General features: G+C 39.4%; 1 protein-coding gene across 1 annotated transcript; it reads left to right on the top strand.

Annotated features, from left to right (window-relative positions):
- Positions 1–1,609: 1,609 nt before the first annotated feature.
- LOC101716259 (melanoma-associated antigen B16) lies at positions 1,610–21,615 on the top strand. Its single transcript, XM_087209891.1, is given in 4 exon segments — positions 1,610–1,705; positions 2,714–2,801; positions 20,600–21,105; positions 21,107–21,615. Coding segments are annotated over 4 exon segments (870 nt in total). The 3' UTR covers positions 21,287–21,615.
- The last annotated feature ends 1,699 nt before the right edge of the window (positions 21,616–23,314 follow it).

Raw genomic sequence — 23,314 nt, 5'->3', positions numbered from 1 at the left:
TTAATTTCTCTCCTTGAGTCTGTTTTCCACACTCATCAGCCCACCTGGGATGATTGCCAGCAGGTCTTACAGACCCTCTTCACATCAGTGGAGAGAGATTGTATTCCTCGGGAGGCTCTATGAGATGCCCTGGGGCTGGAGCAAATACTCTCCCAGACTGGCCAGCTAGGAGAGAGGCAGTCATGCCTACCCAGAGACCTCCATGGGACCCAAATGCTAATGATGGTAAGAGGGATGCCTACTGCTAGCATCTTTTGAGAGGACTCCAAGTGGTGGCAGAAAAGCTGACTAATTTGAACAAGGTAAGTGAGGTTAAATGGGAAGATGGAGATCCCAGCACATTCCTGGAAAGGCTTTTAGAAGCCTACTGGGTTTGCACCCCCATAAACCCAGATTTTACAGAAAACACAGCCACAATAAATCTTCCTTTTGTTTTCCAGTCTGCCCCAGATATTAGAAGAAAGTTACAAAAGTTAGAAGGAATTCAGGGAAAGAATAGGACTGAGCTCTTGAGTATTGCCCAAAAGCTTTGTGGAAATCATGACTCCCGTGAAGAAGTGGTGGCCAAGAAATTGGGAAAAGTCACTATTGTATTGTAGCCTTGGATGCCTGTGAATCTAAGGGACCAGGGAGGGATGGGCAGAGGGAGAAGGGACACCCACCCTTAAAGAAAGATCAGTGTGCAATTTGCTAAAAGTTTGGCCACTGGCAGAAAGAGTGCCCCTTCTGAAAGGATAAAAAGGAGACAGCCCCCCCCCCCGAGAGAACACAAGGTCCTGATAATGGAGACTGCTGAAGATTAGAGGGGTCTGGGCTCTTTCACTATCAGCCCCTGGGAGCCCATGGTAAAGATAAAGGTAGGGGGAACTCCAATAAGATTTTTAGTGGATACTGGCATGGCTTATTCTGTTTTGACTCAGCCATAGAGGCCTGTGACTACACAGAAGACTATAGTACAGGGGGCAACAGGAACAAAAGACAAAGGATATTCATGGACAACCTCCAGGGCTGTTGATTTAGGAAAACATCAGGTAACACATTCCTTTTTAGTCATCCCAGAATGCCCTTACCTGCTGCTGGGACTGGATCTTCTGAGAAGACTTAAGGCAGCTATTTCTTTCACTGAGCAAGATGCTAGTTTACAGTTGGGTATGCTGACTAAAGTTTTGGTCACCTGTCCTGTCTGGAGAATATCTTCTCCATTAAAAGCCTTTGCAAGGAACTGAGTTCAATCCCTAGTACCAAAAAAAAAAAAAAAAATCTCCAACCCTGAGAAACTCTAGATCAGGATGTAAAAGTGTTGCAAGAGCTACAAAGCCTCTTTCCTCAGGTATGGACAGAAATGAATCCACTGGGTCTGGCCACTCATCAGCCGCCTATTGCAGTCACATTGTTGGCATTCTGTACCCCAAGAGCTGTTCAACAGTATCCGATAAACTGGGAGAAGACAAGATCAAAATACATCTACAGAGTTTCATGGACTCTGGGATCCTGGTACCATGTAAGTCTCCCTGGAATACACCTCCCTCTACAAAAAACAGGTACCAATGGCTACTGGCCTGTCCAGGACCTACTAGAAATAAACAAGTGAGTTGAGACCATCCATCCCATGGTGCCCAATTCCTACAGCTTCCTGCCACCAGATTGCCAGGTGTACATGGTCCTGGATCTCAAAGATGCCTTCTTCAGCATCTCACTGGCACCTGTGAGTCAACCACTGTTTGCTTTCAAATGGGTAGATACAGACTGGGAGTTCTCAGGATAGTTGACATGGACTAGACTTCCATAGGGATTCAAAAACTCTCCCACCTTGTTTGATGAAGCACTGACCTGGGACTTGTCCCCCTACCAAGCTGCCCATTCAGAAGTGACATTGTTACAATATGTTGATGATTTATTCATGGCTGCAGTGGACTTTTAAACCTGTAAAGAGGTGACAAAAGACCTCCTGGAGCTATTGCAAACCTTGGGGTATAGGGTATCAGCCAAAAAGGCACAACTATGTGTAAATAAGGCCACCTACTTAGGATATCAGCTGTCTGAAGGAAAAAGACTGGTCTCAAACCAGAGAATACAGAGTATTCTTCAAATCCCAACGCCTATTACAAAATGCCAGGTCTGAGAATTCTTGGGAACAGTGAGTTACTGTCACCTTTGGATACCAGGTTTTGCAGAGATAGTGAAACCCCTGTGTTTGACCATGGTGGGTGGAAATTCCCCCTTGGTTTGGACCACAGAGGAAGAAACAGCCTTCCAGGAGCTAAAAAAAAAATGCCCTGACTTCAGCTTGGGCATTGGCTTTTCCTGATACAACTAAGCTGTTCTGCTTGTTTATAGCTGAAAGGGAGGGGATCACCAAGGACATATTAACTCAGGTTTTAGGCCCATGGAATAGGCTGGTAGCCTACTTATCCAAGAAGCTAGACCCAGTGGCCACTGGGTGGCCCACTTGTCTGCAGGCCATTGCAGCCACCACCATATTAGTAAAAGAGGCAGACAAACTTAGTTTAGACCAAAATCTGATCATAACCACTCCACATGCAGTTGAAACTTTATTGCAGGGAACCCCTGACCATGGGCTCTCCAATGCCCTACTGACCCAGTATCACACCTTACTCCTAGATCAACCCTGGATTCACTTCAAAAAAGAGCCCTCAACCTGTTAAGCTTGTTTCCCAATCCTGACCTGGACAAACCAGCTCATGTTTGCCAGGATGTGATTACCTCCTCTACCACCAACTGGCCAGACCTCACTGATACCCGTATCCAAGAGCCAGATGTGGTATACTTCATGAATGGGAGTAGTTACATGGAGAACAGGGTCAGGTCTGCCAGGGCAACTGTGGTCACACCAGAAGGAGAAATTAAATGGGCTCAGCCTCTAAATAGGGGCTCCTCAGCCCAAAAGACTAAAGTGATAGCACTGACTCAGGCTTTGTGGCGTGGCTGAGAAAAACCTGTAAATATTTGCACTGACAGCTGGTATGCATTTGCCACAGCCCACGTTCATGGTGATATGTACTGGCAGTGAAGCTTATTCACCTCAGAAGGAAAATATTAAAAATAAGGAAGAAATTTTGGCCCTATTGGAGGCAATATGGGAACCAAAAGCAGTGGCTATCATTCATTGACAAGGCCATCAAAAAGGAAACCATTATGAGGCCAGAGGAAATTGCACAGCTGACCAGATGGCCTGACAGGTAGCCAAAGAACCAGTGGCGCCCATGGACATACTGTCCATCCAACCTTTTGGCTACTTACCGGAACTGCCCACGTACACTCAGGAGGAAGAAAGAAAATGCCCAGCTAGGGGCAGTAAAACAGGACTCTGGGTGGTGGAAGTGACCCGATGAGAGAATCTGCCTACCTCAAGCCATGGGCAGACTTCTTCAACAGCTTCATCACCTCACCCATCTAGGGGAATCTAAACTGAAGAAACTGGTGAGTTCCAAATTATGTTCGAGGACTAATTTCATTGGTTACAGATATCTGTTCCAGGTGCCAAGTATGCACCTGAGTCAACCCCCATGCAGGGCCTCATAAGGAGATGGCCTGATTGAGGGGAACACAACCTGGAGAACATTGGGAACTGGACTTTACAGAGGTAAAATCCAGCCAAGGGTACAAATATTTACTGGTCCTAGTAGATACTTTTTCAGGATGGGTAGAAGCTTACCCTACCAGGACAGAGTTTGCTAATGTGGTTACTAAAATATTACTCCAAGAGCTCATCCCCAGATTTGGTCTCCCATGGTACCTGGGGTTCAACAATGGCCTGGCCTTCATGGCTCAAGTGTCTAAATTATTGGTGAGGGTTCTAAATATTGAATGGAAACTACATTGTGCCTATCATCTGCAAAGTTCAGGGCAAGTGGAAAGGATGAATAGAACTTTAAAGGAAACTGACAAAGTTCATTTTGGAAACTGGTGGTACCTGGCCTGATTTGCTCCCTCCTGCCTTACTCAGGGTTTGATGCACACCTTATGTTGAAACGTTTACTCCCTTTGAAATTATATATGGGAGGCCACCACCTCTTCTCCCCAAGGTTAACTTAGAACATGTCACTGAGACCATTAATAATTCTTTGATTCAGTCTCTCCAGGCATTACAGGATATCCAAATCCATCTTCATAATCAAATCCACCAGACCAGGAGTGATACCATGCCATTCCTGCCTCATCAATTCAAACCAGGGGACCTGGTTTTGTTGTGCAGACATCAGACAAAGAGCCTTGAGCCCTGTTTGAAAGGGCCTTATCCTGTGGTGTCGACAACTCCATCAGCCCTCAAGGTTGCTGGACTCACTGCATGGATTCATCAGTTCCACATCAAATCAGCACCCAGAGAGGATGACCCAGGATCCAGCACTACAATGATGGAAAGTCCTCAGCAAGCCTGAGGACCAAAAGATAAGACTGGGATGGGAAAAATAACTTGGCTATTTGTTCTGCTTGTTATGGGCTCAATCTGGAAGAAAAAGGCAGTAACCCTTATGCTCCATTAGAGGACATCTGGGAACTCAGGCTGACCTCTAATGGAAAAGTCCTTAGCCAAATCACTAAAAGACAAGACCAGACTGAGGTCACTTTCCAAATAAGCTTATGTAACTTAGACTCAAGGGGAAACAACCAGCCATGTGAAACTCATTATGTCAAAAGGAGTTTCTCAGGATTATCTGACCTAGGGAGCCTAGACTTTGGAGATTGCTCTGGTTATTGAAACCCCACACTAATACAATTTTGTGTGTCCAGAAAATGGGGATGAATACTATGAAGATAGCCCAGGGGACTATGACTTTTCTAGGTGGGGGTGTGAGACTATAGCTCCCTGGTCTATTCAGGCTATAGATCCCTGGTTAAAAATGAGTCCTACAGAGGTCTGTGGATGCTATATCAAGGTCCTGAGTTGTGCAGAACACACCAAATCAGCCTGCTGCAGAAGATAGGTCTGTGGACGCCATACCAAGGTCATGAGTAATGCAGAACATGCCAAATCAGCCTGCACCCTGGCAGCAATGCACTGGACACACCCCCACCCCCACCCCTGCTCCTCTGGCCTCTCTGTACAGCCACCTGGTTCCACACTACAAAGATTCAGAGGACACCAGACCACCAGACCACTCTACTGGGTAAGTTGGTGTCATCTTCACCTCCCATCAGGACTGGGACTATTTTCAAGGGAAGGGCAGCTGGAACCTGCAATACAACTCTGCAGAGTTCAACCCTACAGGAGGACAGGGAGCTCAACTTAGGATTTGCAGACAGAAATCTGCCTGAATCTCATGGGTCTGCAACTAGCTTGCTGAGACTCACTGACATATATCTGCACACTGCTACCCACATTATCAGTTGTGACAGCAGAGACATACTCTGAAAGAGGTCCTTCATCTTCACTGTTATTTTTATTCCCAAAATTAGTATTATTAGTTTTTTTCTCTTTTCTTTTGCTCCTCTTTTTTTCCTACTCTTTGCAAATATTTGTTTTTCTCTCCTTTTTCTTCTTTTCTTTTCTTTTTTTCTCTTTCCTTTCTCTCTCTCTCTTTTACACTCACTCTCTTGCTTGCCTACATTGTTCACCTTCCCTTTTTGTCCCTGTTTGGGTCCTCATTTGGAGTTCTTTATTTTCCTATTATTCTCTTTTTCCTTATCATCTCTGTCCTCTAATGGACACTGTTAACCTTCCCCTATCCTTCTTCCCATCTGTTCCTCCCTTCCCAACCTCTTCTAACTCCCCATCCCAAAGGGTAAAGTTGTTATACTGAAGAGTTTATTCACTATAAACATATGTCCTCAATCTTGATTTAATTCACACAGCTAAAGGTGATTGATTAATAACTACCACAAAATGTCATTTTTGAAGATGTACTTGATGCAGTGGTGTTGCTGATTATATCACTTGGGCTAAGGTGTTGGTATTGATCTAGTCAATGAACCTTCCTAGTATAAGGAAAATGAGATAGCCTTAGAGTCATTAGAGACTCAAAACTTAAAGACCAGCTACATCTAGAAGACATCTCTGTGAATCATTCCATAAGGGTTCTAATTACAAGCAACAAAGATACCTACAATTTCTAACAACAGCTACCTAAGCAATTTAAAACTACCAACCCAGGAGTTAAACCAAGGACAGTACCAAAAACAAAAATGAGAAGACATTGAAGCAAGGCACAAACTCAGATTTGCACCCCACCAAGGGTAAATCCTGGGGGAAATGAGATGGAAAAGTCCCATAACCAACCACCTGGATACCCTGAATTTATAGCACAGGAAGTAACAAAACAGATGAATGAGGCTCTAGAAAAATTCAAAGCAGAAGTAATCTCCCAGGTAACTACAGAGATGGTGAGCAGAGTGAAATACATAATTAGAGGCTCTAGAACAGAAACATTAAAAAAATAGATAAGCTCAGAAATATGCTGGAAGCCATGAATACCCAGCGTAAGAATGAAATGGAAACCATGATTGCCCAACATAAGAAAGAAATTGAATCCATGAAACAGATTCAAACAGATATTCAGCAGATCAAAAACTCCTTTGAAAGTATCCACAGCATATTAAGGGAATCTGAAGACAGAATATCAGATATAGAAGACAGGATCCTGGTTAGAGACCATGAAAATAAAGATTTCTTAAAAATAGTAAGGCACCATCAGAAATCAATCCAACAACTGCTAGATGATGCAAAGAAGAATAACAAGACTCATAGGAGTCCGTGACAAAACAAGAGAAAGCACAAATAACATAAAAAAGCTTCACAGAAGTAATAGTAAAAAACTTCTCAGACAGAGGTAGAGAATTGGACATACAGATAAGTGAGAGATATAGAACTGCAATTAGCCTTAGCCATGATAAAAAAAAAAAATCTGCATCTAGATATATAATAGTCAAGATCCCAGAAACCCAACAGAAAAACAAAACCCTACAAGTAGAGAAAAGAAACAAATCACCTACAAAGGAAAGCCCATCAGAATCATGGCAGATTTCTCAACACAAACCCTCAAATCAGGGAGAGCCTGGAGTGAAGTATTTCAAGCCCTAAAAGAAAATAACTTCCAACCTAGACTGTTGTATCCTGCAAAATTATCTTTCAGAATTGATGGGGAAATTAGATACTTCTATGACAAAGAACACCTGAGAAATTTCATGAACACCAAACCAGCACTACAAGCAATTCTAAACAATATCCTAGAAAAAAGCAATGACGGTCACAACTCCATGAGGCCCAACAGAGGGAAGCCACCAGGAAAGGTAAGACACTAAAGGTAAAGGGGGGAAAATAAAAGAGCCAACAAAAGTAAAACATGATGAGGATAAAGCAATATCTATCAATTATAACTCTCAATGTTAATGGCCTCAATTCACCAATCAAAAGAAATAGACTGGGAGAATGGATTAAAAAGGAAAATGCAGCACTATGCTGTATACAAGAAACACACCTAACTCAAAAATAAACTCATAGAGTGAAATTAAAAGGATTGGAAACAGTTCTCCACACCACAGGAACCCAGAAGAAAGCAAGGGTACCAATCTTATTTGCAGTCAAAGTAGATTTCAAACCAAAACTAAGAGAGACAAAGATGGTCACTACATCCTTGTGAAGGGAACAATCCAAGAGGATTGACAATCCTAAATATATATGCACCAAATACAAATGGCCCTAACTATACAAAACAAATATTAATAGACATGAAAAACCAAATAAACACTAACACAGTTGTAGTGGGGGACCTCAATACCCCACTATCACAGATAGACAGACCATCTAGATAAAAAGTTAAAAAGAAATTCTAGAACTGAAACAAGCTATTGAACAAATGGACTTAATAGATGTTTACAGAGTGTTCCACCCCACAAAATCAGAATACACATTCTTTTCAGCTGCACACAGGTCATTCTCCAGAATAGACCACATTCTAGCTCATAAGACATATCTAAGTAAATATAAAAGAATTGACGTTACCCCCTGTATATTATCAGACCATAGTGCAAAAAAATGTGAGGCCAATAACATAAGAAACCACAAAACACCAACAAACACATGGAAATTGAATAACACCCTCTTGCACAACCAATGGGTCACAGAAGTAATTAAAGAAGAAATTAAACAGTTTCTACAAGTAAATGAAAACACCAGTACAACGTACAGGAATCTATGAGACACAATGAAAGCAGTTCTATGTGAGAAATTCATAGCACTGAATGCCCATATTAGGAAAACAGAAATCTCAGATAAATAACCTAATGCAGAACCTCAAGCTCCTAGAAAAAGAAGAGCATAACAAATCCAAAGCTTGTACAAGAGAGGAAATTATAAAGATTAGGGCTGAAATCAATGGAGTGGAGACTAAGAGAACAATACAAAACAATCAATGAAAAACTCCACTGAAAATCTAGGCAGAAGAATGAGCCAGTGTGAGGACAGAAATTCAGATATAGAAGATAAGATTCCAATTAGTGATCAGAAAAGAAAAATTTCTTTAAAATAGTAAGGGACCATGAGAAGTCAATCCAGAAGCTGGTACACAATGCAAAGAAGAATAACATAAGACTGATTGGAAACAGTGAAGAAATGGGAGAGTGCAAGTGACATAAAAAAAAACCTGTTCACAGAAATGATGGAAGAAAACTTTCCAAGCAGGGGAAAAGAACTTGACAGAGATAAGTGAGGCATGTAGGACTCCAAATAGCCTTGATCAAAAAAATCTACACATAGGCATATAACAGTTAAGGTTCCAGAAACCCAACAGAAGAACAAAGTTCTCCAAGGAGTCAGAGAAAAGAAACAAATCAGATACAAAGGAAAGCCCATCAGAATCACAGCAGATTTCTCAACCCAAACTATCAAGGCAAGAAGCTTGGAGTGACATATCCCAAGCCCTAAAGGAAAACAGCCTCCAACCCAGCTTGATGTACCCTGCAAAACTATCTTTCAAAATTGATGGAAAAATAAGATACTTTCTTGAAAAAGAGCACCTAAGGAATTTCATGAATACTAAACCAGCACTCCAAAAAATTTTAGACAATATCCTAGGAAAAGACAATGAGGATCACAACCACAGGAAGCCAACCAGAATGTCCATCAGGTAGGACAAGAAATTAAATCCAAAGGGGGAGAATCCAACAAAAAGAAAGTCATGACAAGGATAAGTCAGTATGTATCAGTTATAACCATCAATGTTAATGGTCTCAATTCACCAATCAGAAAAAATAGTCTGACAGAACAGGTCAAAAAAGCAAGATCCAACAATATGCTGCATACAAAAAACCACATTCAATAGAAAAAGAAACACATGGATTGAAATTTAAAGGGTGGAAAACAATACTGCATGTGAGGAACCTGAAAAAAGCAGGAGTAGCTATCCTCTTTGGAGATCAATTGGATTTCAAGCCAACACTGATTAAGAGAGACAAAGAAAGACACTACATTCTTGTAAAGGGAAAAATCCAAAGAGGAAAAGATAACAATTATAAATATATTTGCACAAAACACTAGTGTGGCTAACTTTATAAAAAATATTAATGGATATGAAAAATCAAATAAGCACTAATACAATAGTAGTGGGTGACCTCAGTACCCCACTGTCACAGATAGATCAACTAGACAAAATTAAGAAACAAAATATTAGAACTCAAACTCTTGAACAAATGAACTTAACAAATGTTTACATTTGTTACAATGTTTACCCCACAAAATCAGAATACACATTCTTTTCAGCTGCACACCTATTGTACTCCAAAATGGACCACATACTCGCTCATAGAACATGTTTAAGTAAGTGCAAAGGAATTGAAGTTATCCCTGGTATATTATCAGGCCATAGTGTGATGAAATTGAAGATCAATAGCAATGGAAACCACAAGAATTTCATAAACACATGGAAATTGAATAACACACTTCTGAATAAACAATGGGTCACAGAGGAAGATGAAGAAATTAGACAATTCCTACAATTAAATGACAATGCCAATACAACATATCAGAATATATGGGACACAATGAAAGCAGTCTTACAAGGGAAATTCATAGTGGTCAGTACTCATATTAGGAAAACAGAGTGAGCCCAATTAAATAACCTGATGCTGAACCTCAAGCTTCTAGAAAAAATTGCAGGACAAACCCAAAACTCATTCAAGGGAGGAAATTACAAAGATGAGAGCAGAAATCAGCACAATGGAGACAAAGAGAATGATACAAAAAAATCAATGAAGCCGAGTTGGTTCCTGGAAAGAATCAACAAAACTGACAAACCCTTAACCAACTTTATCAGAAAAAGGAAAGAAAAGGGCCAAATCCATGCAATTAGGAATGAAAAGGATGAAATTACAATAGACCCAGCAGAAATCCAGAAGATCATCAATATCTACTTCGAGAACATATATGCCAATTAGATGGAAAACAGAAGAAATGGACAGATTCCTAGATAAGTATGAATTACCAAAATTGAACAAAGCAGACCTAAAAATTCTAAGCAACCCAATATCATTCAATGAAATTGAAAATATAATTTAAAAACTTAGCAAATAATAAAAGCCCAGGTCCTGATGACTTCACTGTTGAATTCTACAAGACATTTAGAGAAGAGCTATTGCCATCACTGTTAAAACTCTTCAATGAAACTGAAAGGGAAGCAGTATTCCCAAATTCATTCCTGAAAACAAATATCTTCTTGATCCTAAAAGCAGAGAAAAACCCAACTGAAAAGGGGAACTGTAGGCCAATCTCACTAATGAACATAGATGCAAAAGTCCTTAAGATACTGGCAAATAGGATGCAGAAGATCATCAAGATCATACACCCTGACCAAGTGGGATCCATCCCAGGGATGCAAGGATAGTTCAACATAAGCAAGTCAATCAATGTAATACACTATATCAATAGAGCCAAGGACAAAAACCATATGATCATCTTGGTGGAGAAAAAGCATGTGATAAAATCCAACCCACATTTTTGATAAAACCCCTGCACAAAATTGGAATTGACTGTCCCTACCTCAATCTGATAAAAGCCATCTATGAAAACCCAACAGCCAATATCTTACTAAGTGAACAAAAACTGAAATCCTTCCCACTAAAATCAGGAACAAGACAAGAATGTCCACTATCACCACTCCTGTTCAATATAGTTTTGAAAACATTAGCCACAGCAATTAGGCAAGAGAAAGAAACAAAAGGAATAAAGATAGGAAGTGAAGAAATCAAATTATCACTATTTGTAGATGACATGATACTCTATATTGGAGACCACAAGAACTCCACCAAAAGTCTTCTAGATTTAATAACCAAATTCAGTAAAGTAGCTGGATACATGGTTAACACACAAAAATCAATAGCTTTCCTCTACACAAACAACAGACTCACTGAAAGAGAAATAGGGAAAACAATCCCTTTCACAATAGCATCAAAACAAATCAACCTAACTAAAGAAATCAAAGACCTCTTCTTTTTCAATTTCAGCACTCTGAAAAGAGAGATTGAAGATGATATCAGAAAAGGGAAAGACATCCCTTGCTTCTGGGTAGGAAGAACCAATATAGTGAAAGTGGCCATACTTCCAAAACTGCTATATAGATTCAATGCAATCCCAATTGAAATTCCAGCAGCATATTTCACAGACCTTGAGGAAAACCAAAAACTCATTTGGAACAAGAAGAGACCTAGAATAGCAAAAGCAATTCTAGGCAACAGAGACATGACAGGGGGTATCACAATTCCCAACTTGAAACTGTACTACAAAGCTTCTGTGATAAAACAGTATGGTACTGGCAAAAAAACAGACCTGAGGACCAGTGGAACTGATTAGAAGATGCAGAAACAACTCTACACACTTAGCCACCTCATCTTTGACAAAGGATCCAAACACCATTGCTGGAGGGAAGATAGTCTCTTTAATAAGTGATGTTGGAAAAATTGAGTTTCAACTTGCCAAAGATTAAAACTAGACCTATATCTCTCACTGTCCACTAAACTAAAATTGAAATGGATTAAAGATCTAAATATTAAAACAGAAATGATGAGCTGGCTGGAAGAAAGGTTAGGTAATCCTCTTGAAGACATTGGTATAGGAAAAGATTTTATGAATGAAACTTCAGTAGCCTATGAACTAGCACAATCAACAAATGGGATCTCTTATTAAAAAGCTTCTTCACAGTAACAAACCAACAACAGTGTAAAGAGACAACCCACAATTTGCAAAAAAACTTTCACCTGCTGTTCCTCAAAGGTCTCCTATCTAGACTCTATAAAGAACTTAAAACAATCAGACCTCCCAAATTTAAAGACCAAATCTAAAAATTGGCATCTGAAATGAATAGACATTTCTCAAACAATGAAGTAGAAATAGCAAATAAATATATGAAACAATGTTCAGCATCACTGGTCATTTGACAGATTCAAATGAAAACAACGAGATTCCATCTCACCTCAGAAAGAATGGGTGCTATCATGAAATCAACCATGAACAAATGCTGGTGGGGCTGTGGGGAAAGAGGAGCATGGCTCCACTGCTGGTGGGAGTGTAGGCAGTTGCAACCACTGTGGAAATCAGTATGGAGACACCTCAAAGAACTAGGACTGGAAGTCCCATTTGACCCAGCTATTCCCCTGCTGGGTATCTTCCCCAAAGAATGAAAAGAATCAGGCCAGGTGGCAACCTGCCCAGTGAGACAAGACAAGCAACTTGAGGCTCCTGCAGCCATCCTGGTCCATGCCCATGGCACAATGAGGTCCACTTAGCCACTTGGGTGCCTCTAATGCTCAGTCCTATCCCCCCTGTGCACTGCCTACCTTCTGGTTTTTCTGCTACCTGGTCCCACACTACAGAGACATGGGAGATTATAAAGACCCTTGTCCTGAGCACCACAAGATAGAGCAGAAATTAGAGAAAGAGGGCTTCTCAGGCTCCTCGAAGAAAACTGAAGCTCAGCAGAAGAGTAAAGAGAACCTCTACAATAAAGGCACTGTACTTGGTCTGCTGCTGGCTTGTTGAGACTCATTGATTTGTATATGCACAGGGATTCCTATGTTGCCTACTGTGACAGCAGAGACATATCCTGAAGGAGGCCCATAATTTCTGTTGCTATTTGCAAAAAAGAGAAAAAAATATTATTTTCTTAATTTTTACTTTTTTTCTACTCTTCAAAGTTTTACTTTTCATTTTTTCTTTCTTTTATCTTTTCTTTCTCTCTCTCTTTCACTGTCCCACATTGCTCCTCATCTCCCCATTTGTTCCTTTCTGAACTGAATTCGGATTTCTCCCTTACTGTTCTTTTCTCTTTTTCCTTCTCTTGATTATCATTGGGTTTAAAGGAAAGTAAATTTGGTATCTAGCCTTCCTGTTGCTGTTGGGTGATTCTGTTCACATCTTTGTTCTTTCATTCTGCCATTTTCTCTTGCTTCTAACAACTTCTTAGAGTTTGTGTGATCTTTCTATGTCTTCTGGCCTCACCGCTAATCTTACCTGTTCTTTCTACCTGTCCCTCCCTCCCCAACTCCTTTTAACTCCCCACCCTGAAGGGGAATGATGCTATATTGAAGAGTTTATTCATTATAAACTTCTGTTGGGTTGGCCCTTGGTTTTAACAACGCACATAGTTAAAAGTGTTAGATGAATAACTATCACAAATTGTCATTTTCTAAGCTGTGCTTGATGCTATGGTATTGCTATGTCATTTGGGCTAACATGTTGTGATTGATCTAATTAGTTTTCCTTCATAGTATAAGGAAAATATAATAGCTTCAGAGTCATTAGAGTCTCAAAACCCAAACACAAGCCATATCTAGAAGACACCTCTGAAAAGCAATCATTCCACAAGGGTTTTAAATATAAGCAGCAAAGATACCTACATTAAGCAATCTTGAAATATCAACCCAGGAATTAAATCAAGGACAGTACCAAAACCAAAAATAAGACACTTAAGCAAGGCACAAATGCAGGCTTCCACACCACAAAAAGGAAATTCTGGGGGAAATGTGGAAAAGTCTGATAAGCAAACACTTAGACACTCTGAACTGATAGCACAGGAAGTAACAAAGCAGATGCATGAGGCTCTAGAAAATTTCAAAACAGAAGTAATCTCCCAGATAAATACCAACATGGTGAGTAGAGTGAAAGACATGATTAGAAGCTGTAGAGCAGGAACAGATAAGAAAATAGATGAGATCAGAAACATTCTGGAAGCCATGAATGCCCAGCATAAGAAAGAAATGGAAAACATGATCACTCAACATAAGAAAGAAATGGAATCCATGAAACAGATTCAAATAGATATTAAGGAGATTAAAAACTACATTGAAGGCACGCAGAGCAGACTAAGAGAATCTGAAGACAGAATATCAGATATAGAAGGCAGGATTGCAGTTAAGGACCATGAAAACAGATTTCTTGAAGATAGTAAGGGACCATGAGAAATCAATCCAACAGCTGCAAGATAATGCAAAGAAGAATAACATAAGACTCAGGAGTCCATGAAACATGGGAGAAAGTACAACTGACATGAAAAAACTGTTCACAGAAGTAATAGAAGATAACTTCCCAGACAAAGGTAGAGAATTGGATGTACAGATAAGTGGGACATATAGAACTCCAGCGAGCCATGACCAAAAAAATCTACACCTAGACATATAATAGTCAAGATCCCAGAAACCCAACAGAAGAACAAAATTCTACAGGTGGTTAGAGAAAAGAAACAAATCATCTACAATGGAAAGCCCATCAGAATCATGGCAGATTTCTCAACACAAACCCTCAAATCAGGGAGAGCCTGGAGTGAAGTATTTCAAGCCCTAAAAGAAAATAACTTCCAACCTAGACTGTTGTATCCTGCAAAATTATCTTTCAAAATTGATGGGGAAATTAGATACTTCCATGACAAAGCACACCTGAGAAATTTTGTGAACACCAAACCAGCACTCCAAACACTTTTAAGCAATATCCTAGAAAAAGACAATGAAGGTCACAACTCCATGAGGCCCATCAAAGAGAAGGTACCATGCAAGGTAAGATAATGAAGTGAAAGGGGGGAAAATAAGAAATAAAAGAGCCAACAAGAGTAAAACATCATGACAAGGATGAGTCAGTATCTGTCAATTATAACTCTCAATGTTAATGGCCTCAATTCACCAATCAAAAGAAATAGACTGGCAGAATAATCAGGATTAAGAAGCAAAACCCAGCAGTATGCTGTATACAAGAAACCTAACTCAAAAGGAAATCCATAGATTGAAAGTAAAAGGATAGAAAACAGTTCTCCATGCAACAGGAACCCAGAAAAAAGCAGGCATAGCAATCTTATTTGCAGACAAAGTAGATTTCAAACCAAAATTAATGAAGAGAGACAAAGATAGTTACTACATTCTTGTGAAAGGAACAATCCAAGAGGAAGAGATGACAATCCTAAATATATATGCATGACATACAAATGCCCCCAACTATACAAAACAAATATTAATGGATATGAAAAATCAAATAAACACTAATACAATTGTAGTGGGGGACCTCAACACCACTCTATCACAAATAGATCAACTAGGAAAAAATTAACAATGAAATTCTAGAACTAAATGAAGGTATTGAACAAATGGACTTAATAGATGTTTACAGAGTGTTCCATCCCACAAAATCAGAATACACATTCTTTTCAACTGCACACACGTCATTCTCCAAAATAGATCACATGCTAGCTCATAGGACATATCTAAGTAAATGTAAAAGAATTGAAGTTATCCTCTGTATATTACCAGACCATAGTGCCATACAATTGGAGATCAATAACATAAGAAACCACAAAACACCCACAAACACATGGAAATTAAACAACACCCTCCTGAACAACCAACGGGTGACAGAGGAAATTAAAGAAGAAATTAGTTTTTACAAGTAAATGAAAATGCCAGTACAACATACAGGAATCTATGCAACACAATGAAAGCAGTTCTATGCAGGAAATTCATAGCAGTGAATACCCATATTACAACAGAGAGAACTCAGTTAAATAACAATGCAGAACCTCAAGCTCCTAGAAAATGAAGAGCATAACAAACCCAAAGCTTGTACAAGAAAGCAAATTATAAAGTTCTGAGCAGAAATCAATGCAATGGAGACCAAGAGAACAATACAAAAAAAATCAATGAATTGAAGAGCTCATTTTTTTTGAAAGAATAAATAAAATCAATAAACCTTTAGCCAACCTTATCAAAAAATGAAAGAAAAGGCTCAAATACATGCAATTAAGAATGAAAAAGGTGAACCCACAACAAATCCAGCAGAACTCCAGAGAATCATCAATACCTACTTTGAGAAACTGTACTCTAATAAAATGGAAAACACAGAAGAAATGGACGGATTCCTAGATACATATGGATTAGCAAAATTAAATGAAGATATACAAATTCTAAATGCCCCAATTACAATGAGTGAAATTGAAAATGTAATAAAAAAACTTAACAACAAAGAAAAGCCCAGGTCTTGATGGCTTCACTGCTGAACTCTACAATTCTTAAAGAAGAACTATCACCATTACTCTTTAAACTCATCAAGGAAATTGAAAGGGAAGCAATACTTCCAAATTCATTCCTGGAAGCAAGTGTTACTTGTGGGGAGTGGTGTCAGCCAAAAAGCTTCATTTTAATTTTACCCTTTGTTATAAATAGCCAGGAGACTATGTAATGGGGAACCGTGTCTCCACTAACTCTGATGTTTCCCTCTAGAGTTTGCCCTAGCAACAAGGTGAACCTTCTGTAACCCCAGGAAACAAAGTAGCCCATGAGGGCAAGGAGTGTCTAGAAAGCTAGTAAACAATGAAGCAGGTGTTTTGGATAAAGGTCATGGTTAATGACCTAACTCACTGAGTGTATAAAAGAGAGGTGAAAATAAACTTGCTTGCTCGGTCTTGGGAGCCCTCCCGACTCTTTGTCTTATTTTCTCAGTCCTCCTTTCCCCCATTCAGGAATCTTTCAACTGGTGATGGCTGGTCCATTACAGTTACTTTGATTCCAAAACCAGGGAAAGACCCAACCCAAAAAGAGAACTACAGACCAATCTCCCTAATGAACATAGATGCAAAAATCGTCAAGATACTGGCAAACAGAATACAGAGTGTCATCAAGAAGATCATACACCCTGACGAAGTAGGATTTATTCCAGGAATGCAAGGATGGTTCAACATTTCTAAATCAATAAATGTAATACACTATATTAACAGAGTCAAGGACAAAAACCACATGATCATCTCAATAGAGGCAGAAAGAGCATTTGACAAAATCCAGCACCCATTCATGATAAAATATGCAGAGAATTGGAATAGGAGGTCTTTATCTCAACTTGATTATGGCTATCTATGAAAAACCAACAGCCAACATCATACTTAATGGTCAAAAACTTAAAACTTTCACACTAAAATCAGGAACAAGAAAAGGATGACCCTATCACCACTCCTGTTCAATATTGTTCTGGAAACATTAGCCATAGCAATTAGACAAAAGAACGAAATAAAAGGAATAAAGATAGGAAAGGAAGAAGTGAAACTGTCTTTATTTGCTGATGATATGATACTTTACACAGAAGACCCAAAAAACTCAGTCAAAAGTCTTCTAGACTTAATTGGCAGATTCAGTAGAATAGCTGGATATAAGGTCAACACTCAAAAAACAATAGCCTTTTTATATGCAAATAGCAGACTCACTGAGAGAGAAATTCAGGAAATAATTCCTTTTACAATAGCATCTAAAAAAATGAAAAATCTAGGAATCAACCTAACAAAGGAAGCAAAAGACCTATACACTGAAAACTACAGCACTCTGATGAAGGAGATCGAAGAGGATATAAGAAAATGGAAAGATATCCCTTGGTCCTGGGTAGGAAGAACCAATATAGTGAAAATGGCCATACTTCCAAAACTACTATATAGATTCAACCCAATGCCAATTGAAATTCTAACAATATACTTCACAGAACTAGAGAAAACAATAAAAAAAATTCATTTGGAAACAGAGGAAACCTAGAATAGCAAAAGCAATTCTAGGCAACAGAGACATGGCTGGAGGCATCACAATCCCTAACTTGAAACTGTACTACAAAGCTACTGTGATAAAAATAGCATAGTGCTGGCAAAGAAACAGACCCAAAGATCAGTGGAATAGATTAGAAGATTCAGAAACAACTCCAGACATACTCAGTCACCTCATCTTTGACAAAGGAGCCAACCACCCTCATTGGAAGAAAGATACCCTATTTAATAAATGGTGTTGGAAAAACTGGATTTTAACCTGTCAGAGATTAAAACTAGACCCATAGCTATCACCATGCACTAAACTAAGATCAAAGTGGATTAAAGATCTAAATATTAAGTCAGAAACACTAAACTTGCTGGAAGATAAGTTAGGTAGAACTCTTGATGACATTGGCGTAGAAAAGACTTTATGAACAAATCTTCAGTAGCATGGGAGCTAGCACAAAGAATCAGCAACTGGGATCTCATCATATTAAAAAGCTTCTGCAATGCAAGAGAAACTATCAACAGAACTAAGAGACAACCTACAATGTGGGAAGAAATATTTAGCAGCTGTAGCTCAGACAAAGGTGTATTATCAAGAAAATAGAACTGAAAAAAATCGGACCCCTCAAATTCAAAGACTTAATTCAAAAATGGACATCTGAAATGAACAGACATTTCTCTGACAAAGAAGTAAAAACAGCAAGTAAATATATGAAAAAATGTTCAACATCACTGGTCATTCCAGAGATGCAGATGAAAACACTGAGATTCCACCTCACTTCAGAAAGAATGGCTGCTATCAAGAAAACCAATAACAAATGCTGGTGGGGGTGTGCAGAGAAATGAAACCTCCTCTGTTGTTGGTGGGAATGTAGATTGGTGTAACCACTGTGGAAATCAGTATGGAGATACCTCAAAGAACTAGGACTACAGGTCCCATTTGGCCCAGCTATTCCCCTACTGGGAATCTTCCCCAAAGAATTAAAAGAATCATACCACAGCAATATATGTGCACCTATGTTTATAGCAGCATAGTTTGTAATAGCTAAAGCTTGGAAACAACCCAAGTGCCCATCAACTGGAAACTGGATAAAGAAGATGTAGTTTTATTTATAAAATGGAGTACTACTCAGCCATAAAGAATGAGAAACTAGAGACATTTATAGCTAAATGGATGCATATTGAGGCCATACTCTTAAGTGAAATAAATAGGAAACACGTGTAAATACCAAATAGTTTCTCTAGTGTGAGAAATTGAAAGTGTAAGTAAGGAGGAAAATGATTAAAATGAATAATTGATAATTTGAAATAAGAAAAGGTCCAAGGGTTTGGGGATGGTGGAAGGGAAAGAGGAAAGGGAAGAAGGGAAAGAAAAAGTTATGAGAAAAAAAACCAGAATCAAACTCTGTTTAAATAGGGAAGGGTGGAGGGGATGAAGGGTGTACAGGTAATGGGAGAAAAAATAAAAACTAAGATGCATCATGTTCCGGTACAAACACCCAATGATAAATGTAAATGTATTTCATACCTAAAATGTACATATATGTGTGTGTGTGTGTGTGTGTGTGTGTGTGTATACATACCACAGTGGTATATGTGCAGCCATGTTCATAGCAGCACAATTTGTAATAACTAAAACTTGAAAGCAGCCCAATTTCCCATCAACTGGAGACTGGATAAGGAAAATGTTTTGTTTTGTTTTTTATAAAATAGAGTACTACCCAACCATAGAAAATGAGAAATTGCAGCCATTTATAGCTAACAGACTGCACATTGAGGTGATAACTCTTCAGTGAAATAAATAGGACACATGTGTAAATACTGAATAGCTTCTCTAGTGTGAGAAACTGAAAGTGTAAATAAGGACCAGAAAGTATAATAAATAATGTGAAATGGAAAAGGGGCAAAGTGGGATGGGAATTGGGAGGGGTAGGGGAAAGGAAGCAGGGAATGGAATTAATATGAGAAAATTAAAAAATGGAAACAAAATCTTTGTAAATAAGGAGGGATGGAGGGGTGGAATGGAGGGTGGGGGAATGGGAAAAAATAAGAACAAAAAGATTATGTAAAGGTGTAAATTTCCAAAGATGAATATCTTTATATTGTATACCTCAAATGTACAGATAAAATTAATTTTTAAAAAATAAACCAGGAGCACAAGAGTCTAGAGAGGCCTTATAGCACTCTTAGGTAAAGTCTGTTATTGGTAGAAGCTTTCATCAGAGCCACTATAGTTGAGCATTAATGCTAAGGACAGTGACATCCTCCCTTTTTTCCTTTTTCCTATAGGTACTGATTCTTCAGTGCCCACTCTGTTGACTTTCCTTTGTCCTGCATTCACACATGTCCTTGTGTCTCAGTATCAGGCAAATCTGGAATGCCTAGGGGATGAAGACCTTCAGATATGCAGTGAGACCCAAGGCCTAGAGATTGCACAGGTCTTCTGGGCTGAGGAAAAGAAATTTGCCTCCTTGTGCCATCCTCTTGTTCCTGGCACTTTGAAGGAGGCACCTATGGCTGAGTCACCCAATACTTCTGAGGGTCTTCAGTATTCCTGTTTCTCTCTGAGCAATTCTGAGGAGGGTATTAGTAGTCAAGGAAATAAGCAGGTCTCAAGTACCAGAAAGCTGCAGCAGCCCCTGTGAATGTGCCCCATGGTGCTCTGGATGAGAAAGTGTCCTTCTTAGTGAGTTTCATGCTGCTCAAGTATCAAAAGAGCCAGCAAGGAAGACAGATGTTGAAGGTTATCATGCAAAGGAATGAAGCCTGCTTCCTCTAGCTCCTACTGCAAGCCTGGGAGCACATGGAGGTGGCCTTGGGCTTAGATGTGAAGGAAGTGGATCTCATCAACCACTGCTATGGTGTCTTCATCAAGCTGGGCCTCACCTGTGATGGAATGCAGAGTGATGAAGAGAGCATGCCCAAGACTGGCCTCTTGATAATTGTCCTGGGTGTGATCTTCAAGAAGGGCAACCATGCCACTGAAGAGGAGGTCTGGAAAGCACTGAATCTGGCAGGGATGTATTCTGGGAAGGATCACTTCCTGCTTGGGGAATCCAGAGAGGTCATCACCAAAGAATTTGTGAAGGATAATTATGTGGAGTACTGGCCAGTGGGCCAACAGTGATCCTCTGCAGTATGAATTCCTCTGGGCGCCAAGAGCCTATGCTGAAACTACCAAGATGAAAGTGCTGGGGGTTTTGGCCAAGATTCTGGGGACTGACCTGTGTCATTTCCCATCTCAGTATGCAGAGGCTCTGCTAGAGGATGTTGAGAGACCACCAGCATCTCCCTGAGCACTGCTTCTGGTTCCAGGTCCACTGCAAATTACTGTGGCTGGGGCAGTAGTTTTTTCTTACACCTAGTCAAGTGACAGGTGGATTGTTCACTTATTGTTTCAAGAGTAGATAGTTTGTTCCAGGAGAATGCTAGTATTGAAAGAATATAGGTACTGGTGGTGGGATGGGTCTGACAGGAAAACAGAATATATCATTCATATGTTAGTTTTTAATGTTTAATCTGACAATTTAGTGTTTTATATTTTGAAGGTTGTATTTTTCAACAAAGATTTTGAGATTTAGTTTCAATATCTTGAATATCCAAATGATACTATTTACACATGCCATTTATGATATTAAAAATATGATCATTTCTGTATGACAAAACAAAATCTAAAATCATTTTGTAATGGTCACATAGAATATTGAATTTACATAGACATTTCTTTGGAAATATGAAAGATCTCAGTCTTAATGCACCTGTCATCAGCTGAAGTTGAAATTATAAAAGCTGCTCACTTTTCTTATTCCTTTTAGTCTCGTTCTGTAAAATTAAATGACTTATACATGGCTTTGTTCAGCCGTTTTAGAGTTTACGAGAAATAAATCTTAATGAATTACATTATGTGGATACTGGTTCTGTATTCTCCAAACCTGAATTGTGTACCTGCTCTGAGAAAGCAGTGCACTACTACTGGAGATCCTGGGGTCAGGGAGACTGAGAAGCCCCCTGTAGAGTTTTAACTTAGGAGCAGTAGCCTTGGAGAGAGGAAGATATGTCTTCAGATATACAAGGACAAGTAGAAAGAAGGTATGTACGTGGAGGAGGAGGGGGACAAGTCCACATCAGTTTCTGTTTAAGTGTTTCCTCATAAGCATTTGCTTGGAACATCTGAAAACCAAATTCTTTAAAGGAACTCAGCATTAGTTTAAACTGGACTGTGTATCAGAGAAGGATGAAGGAATGGTGGGCAGGGACTACCCTCTCAAAATGTATTTCTCAGATTTGAATCCCAAAAGCCTGTAGTAAAAATTATCTATCAGTGTTCTCTGTTGATCCTGGGTAATTCTGAGAGGCTTCTCACCTGTACCAGACATGGTAGACATTCTTCTCTCTTCTTCAATACAGTTTATCACTACACAAACAGAATGTTTTATTCAGGTCATCTCCAAGTGTTGTTTGAGGAATAAGGATGGTGCTCCTTGAGACTAGTTACTGAAAATCAAGTGTGGTTAGGGATGCACTGCCATTACCAAGGAGAGACAATGCTCACTTCATTCAGGGAAACATTTTTGGAGGGAGGTACTGGGTATTGAACCCAGAGCCTTCCACTGTGCTCCATCCTCAGCCCTTTTTATTATTTTTGTGTCAAGATCTGGTCAAATTGTTACATTGCCCAGGGTGTGCTAGAACTTATCCTCCCAGTGCCGCCTCCCAGGGTGCAGGGATTGCAAGTGTGCACCACCACATCCCCCTTAAAAGGGAATTGTATGTTGCTTATCTTGCTTGTGATTTGACAAGCCATAAATAAGGACAAACATTTGGTGGAGGGGTGTGAAATGAATAAAAGCAGGATTTGGATTGAAGGACAACTTTGAGCAGGGACAGGAGTTTGAATTTCCACTGGATTTCAATCATACTACTGAAGGCAGCCTTAAACCTAAATTAAATACTGAACATTGTGGGCAAAACATGGATTTACTTGCTGATGATAATTTTTGTCTGATTGGATACTCCAGGCCCCATGGCATTTTGTTTTCTGAGAAAGCCTGTATTTAGACCATACACAGATAAAAGTAGAAGACCTGAAGTCAACATAAAGGAATAACTGCTCTCCAGCAAAAACTTGAAATATACCAGGCATATATATCTTCTCCGTATACTTTACACACTGTACATGGTCCTAGAAGATGGGAATTATCAAAGCCAATTGACACCCTGCCCTGAGTGCGTGTGATTGTGTCCTCTTTCACATACCTGGTCATCAACTCTGGGGTGAGACCTCTTTATTGAGTCCATCTAGAATTGTCTCTCTCACCTGGATC

Source organism: Heterocephalus glaber, unplaced genomic scaffold (assembly GCF_053883595.1).
Source record: "Heterocephalus glaber isolate CG9 unplaced genomic scaffold, H.glaber_assembly_v1.0 deba00001072, whole genome shotgun sequence".
NCBI lineage: Eukaryota > Metazoa > Chordata > Mammalia > Rodentia > Bathyergidae > Heterocephalus > Heterocephalus glaber.
Note: the sequence above shows the minus strand (reverse complement) of the source record. Positions and strands in the feature narration are given on the sequence as shown.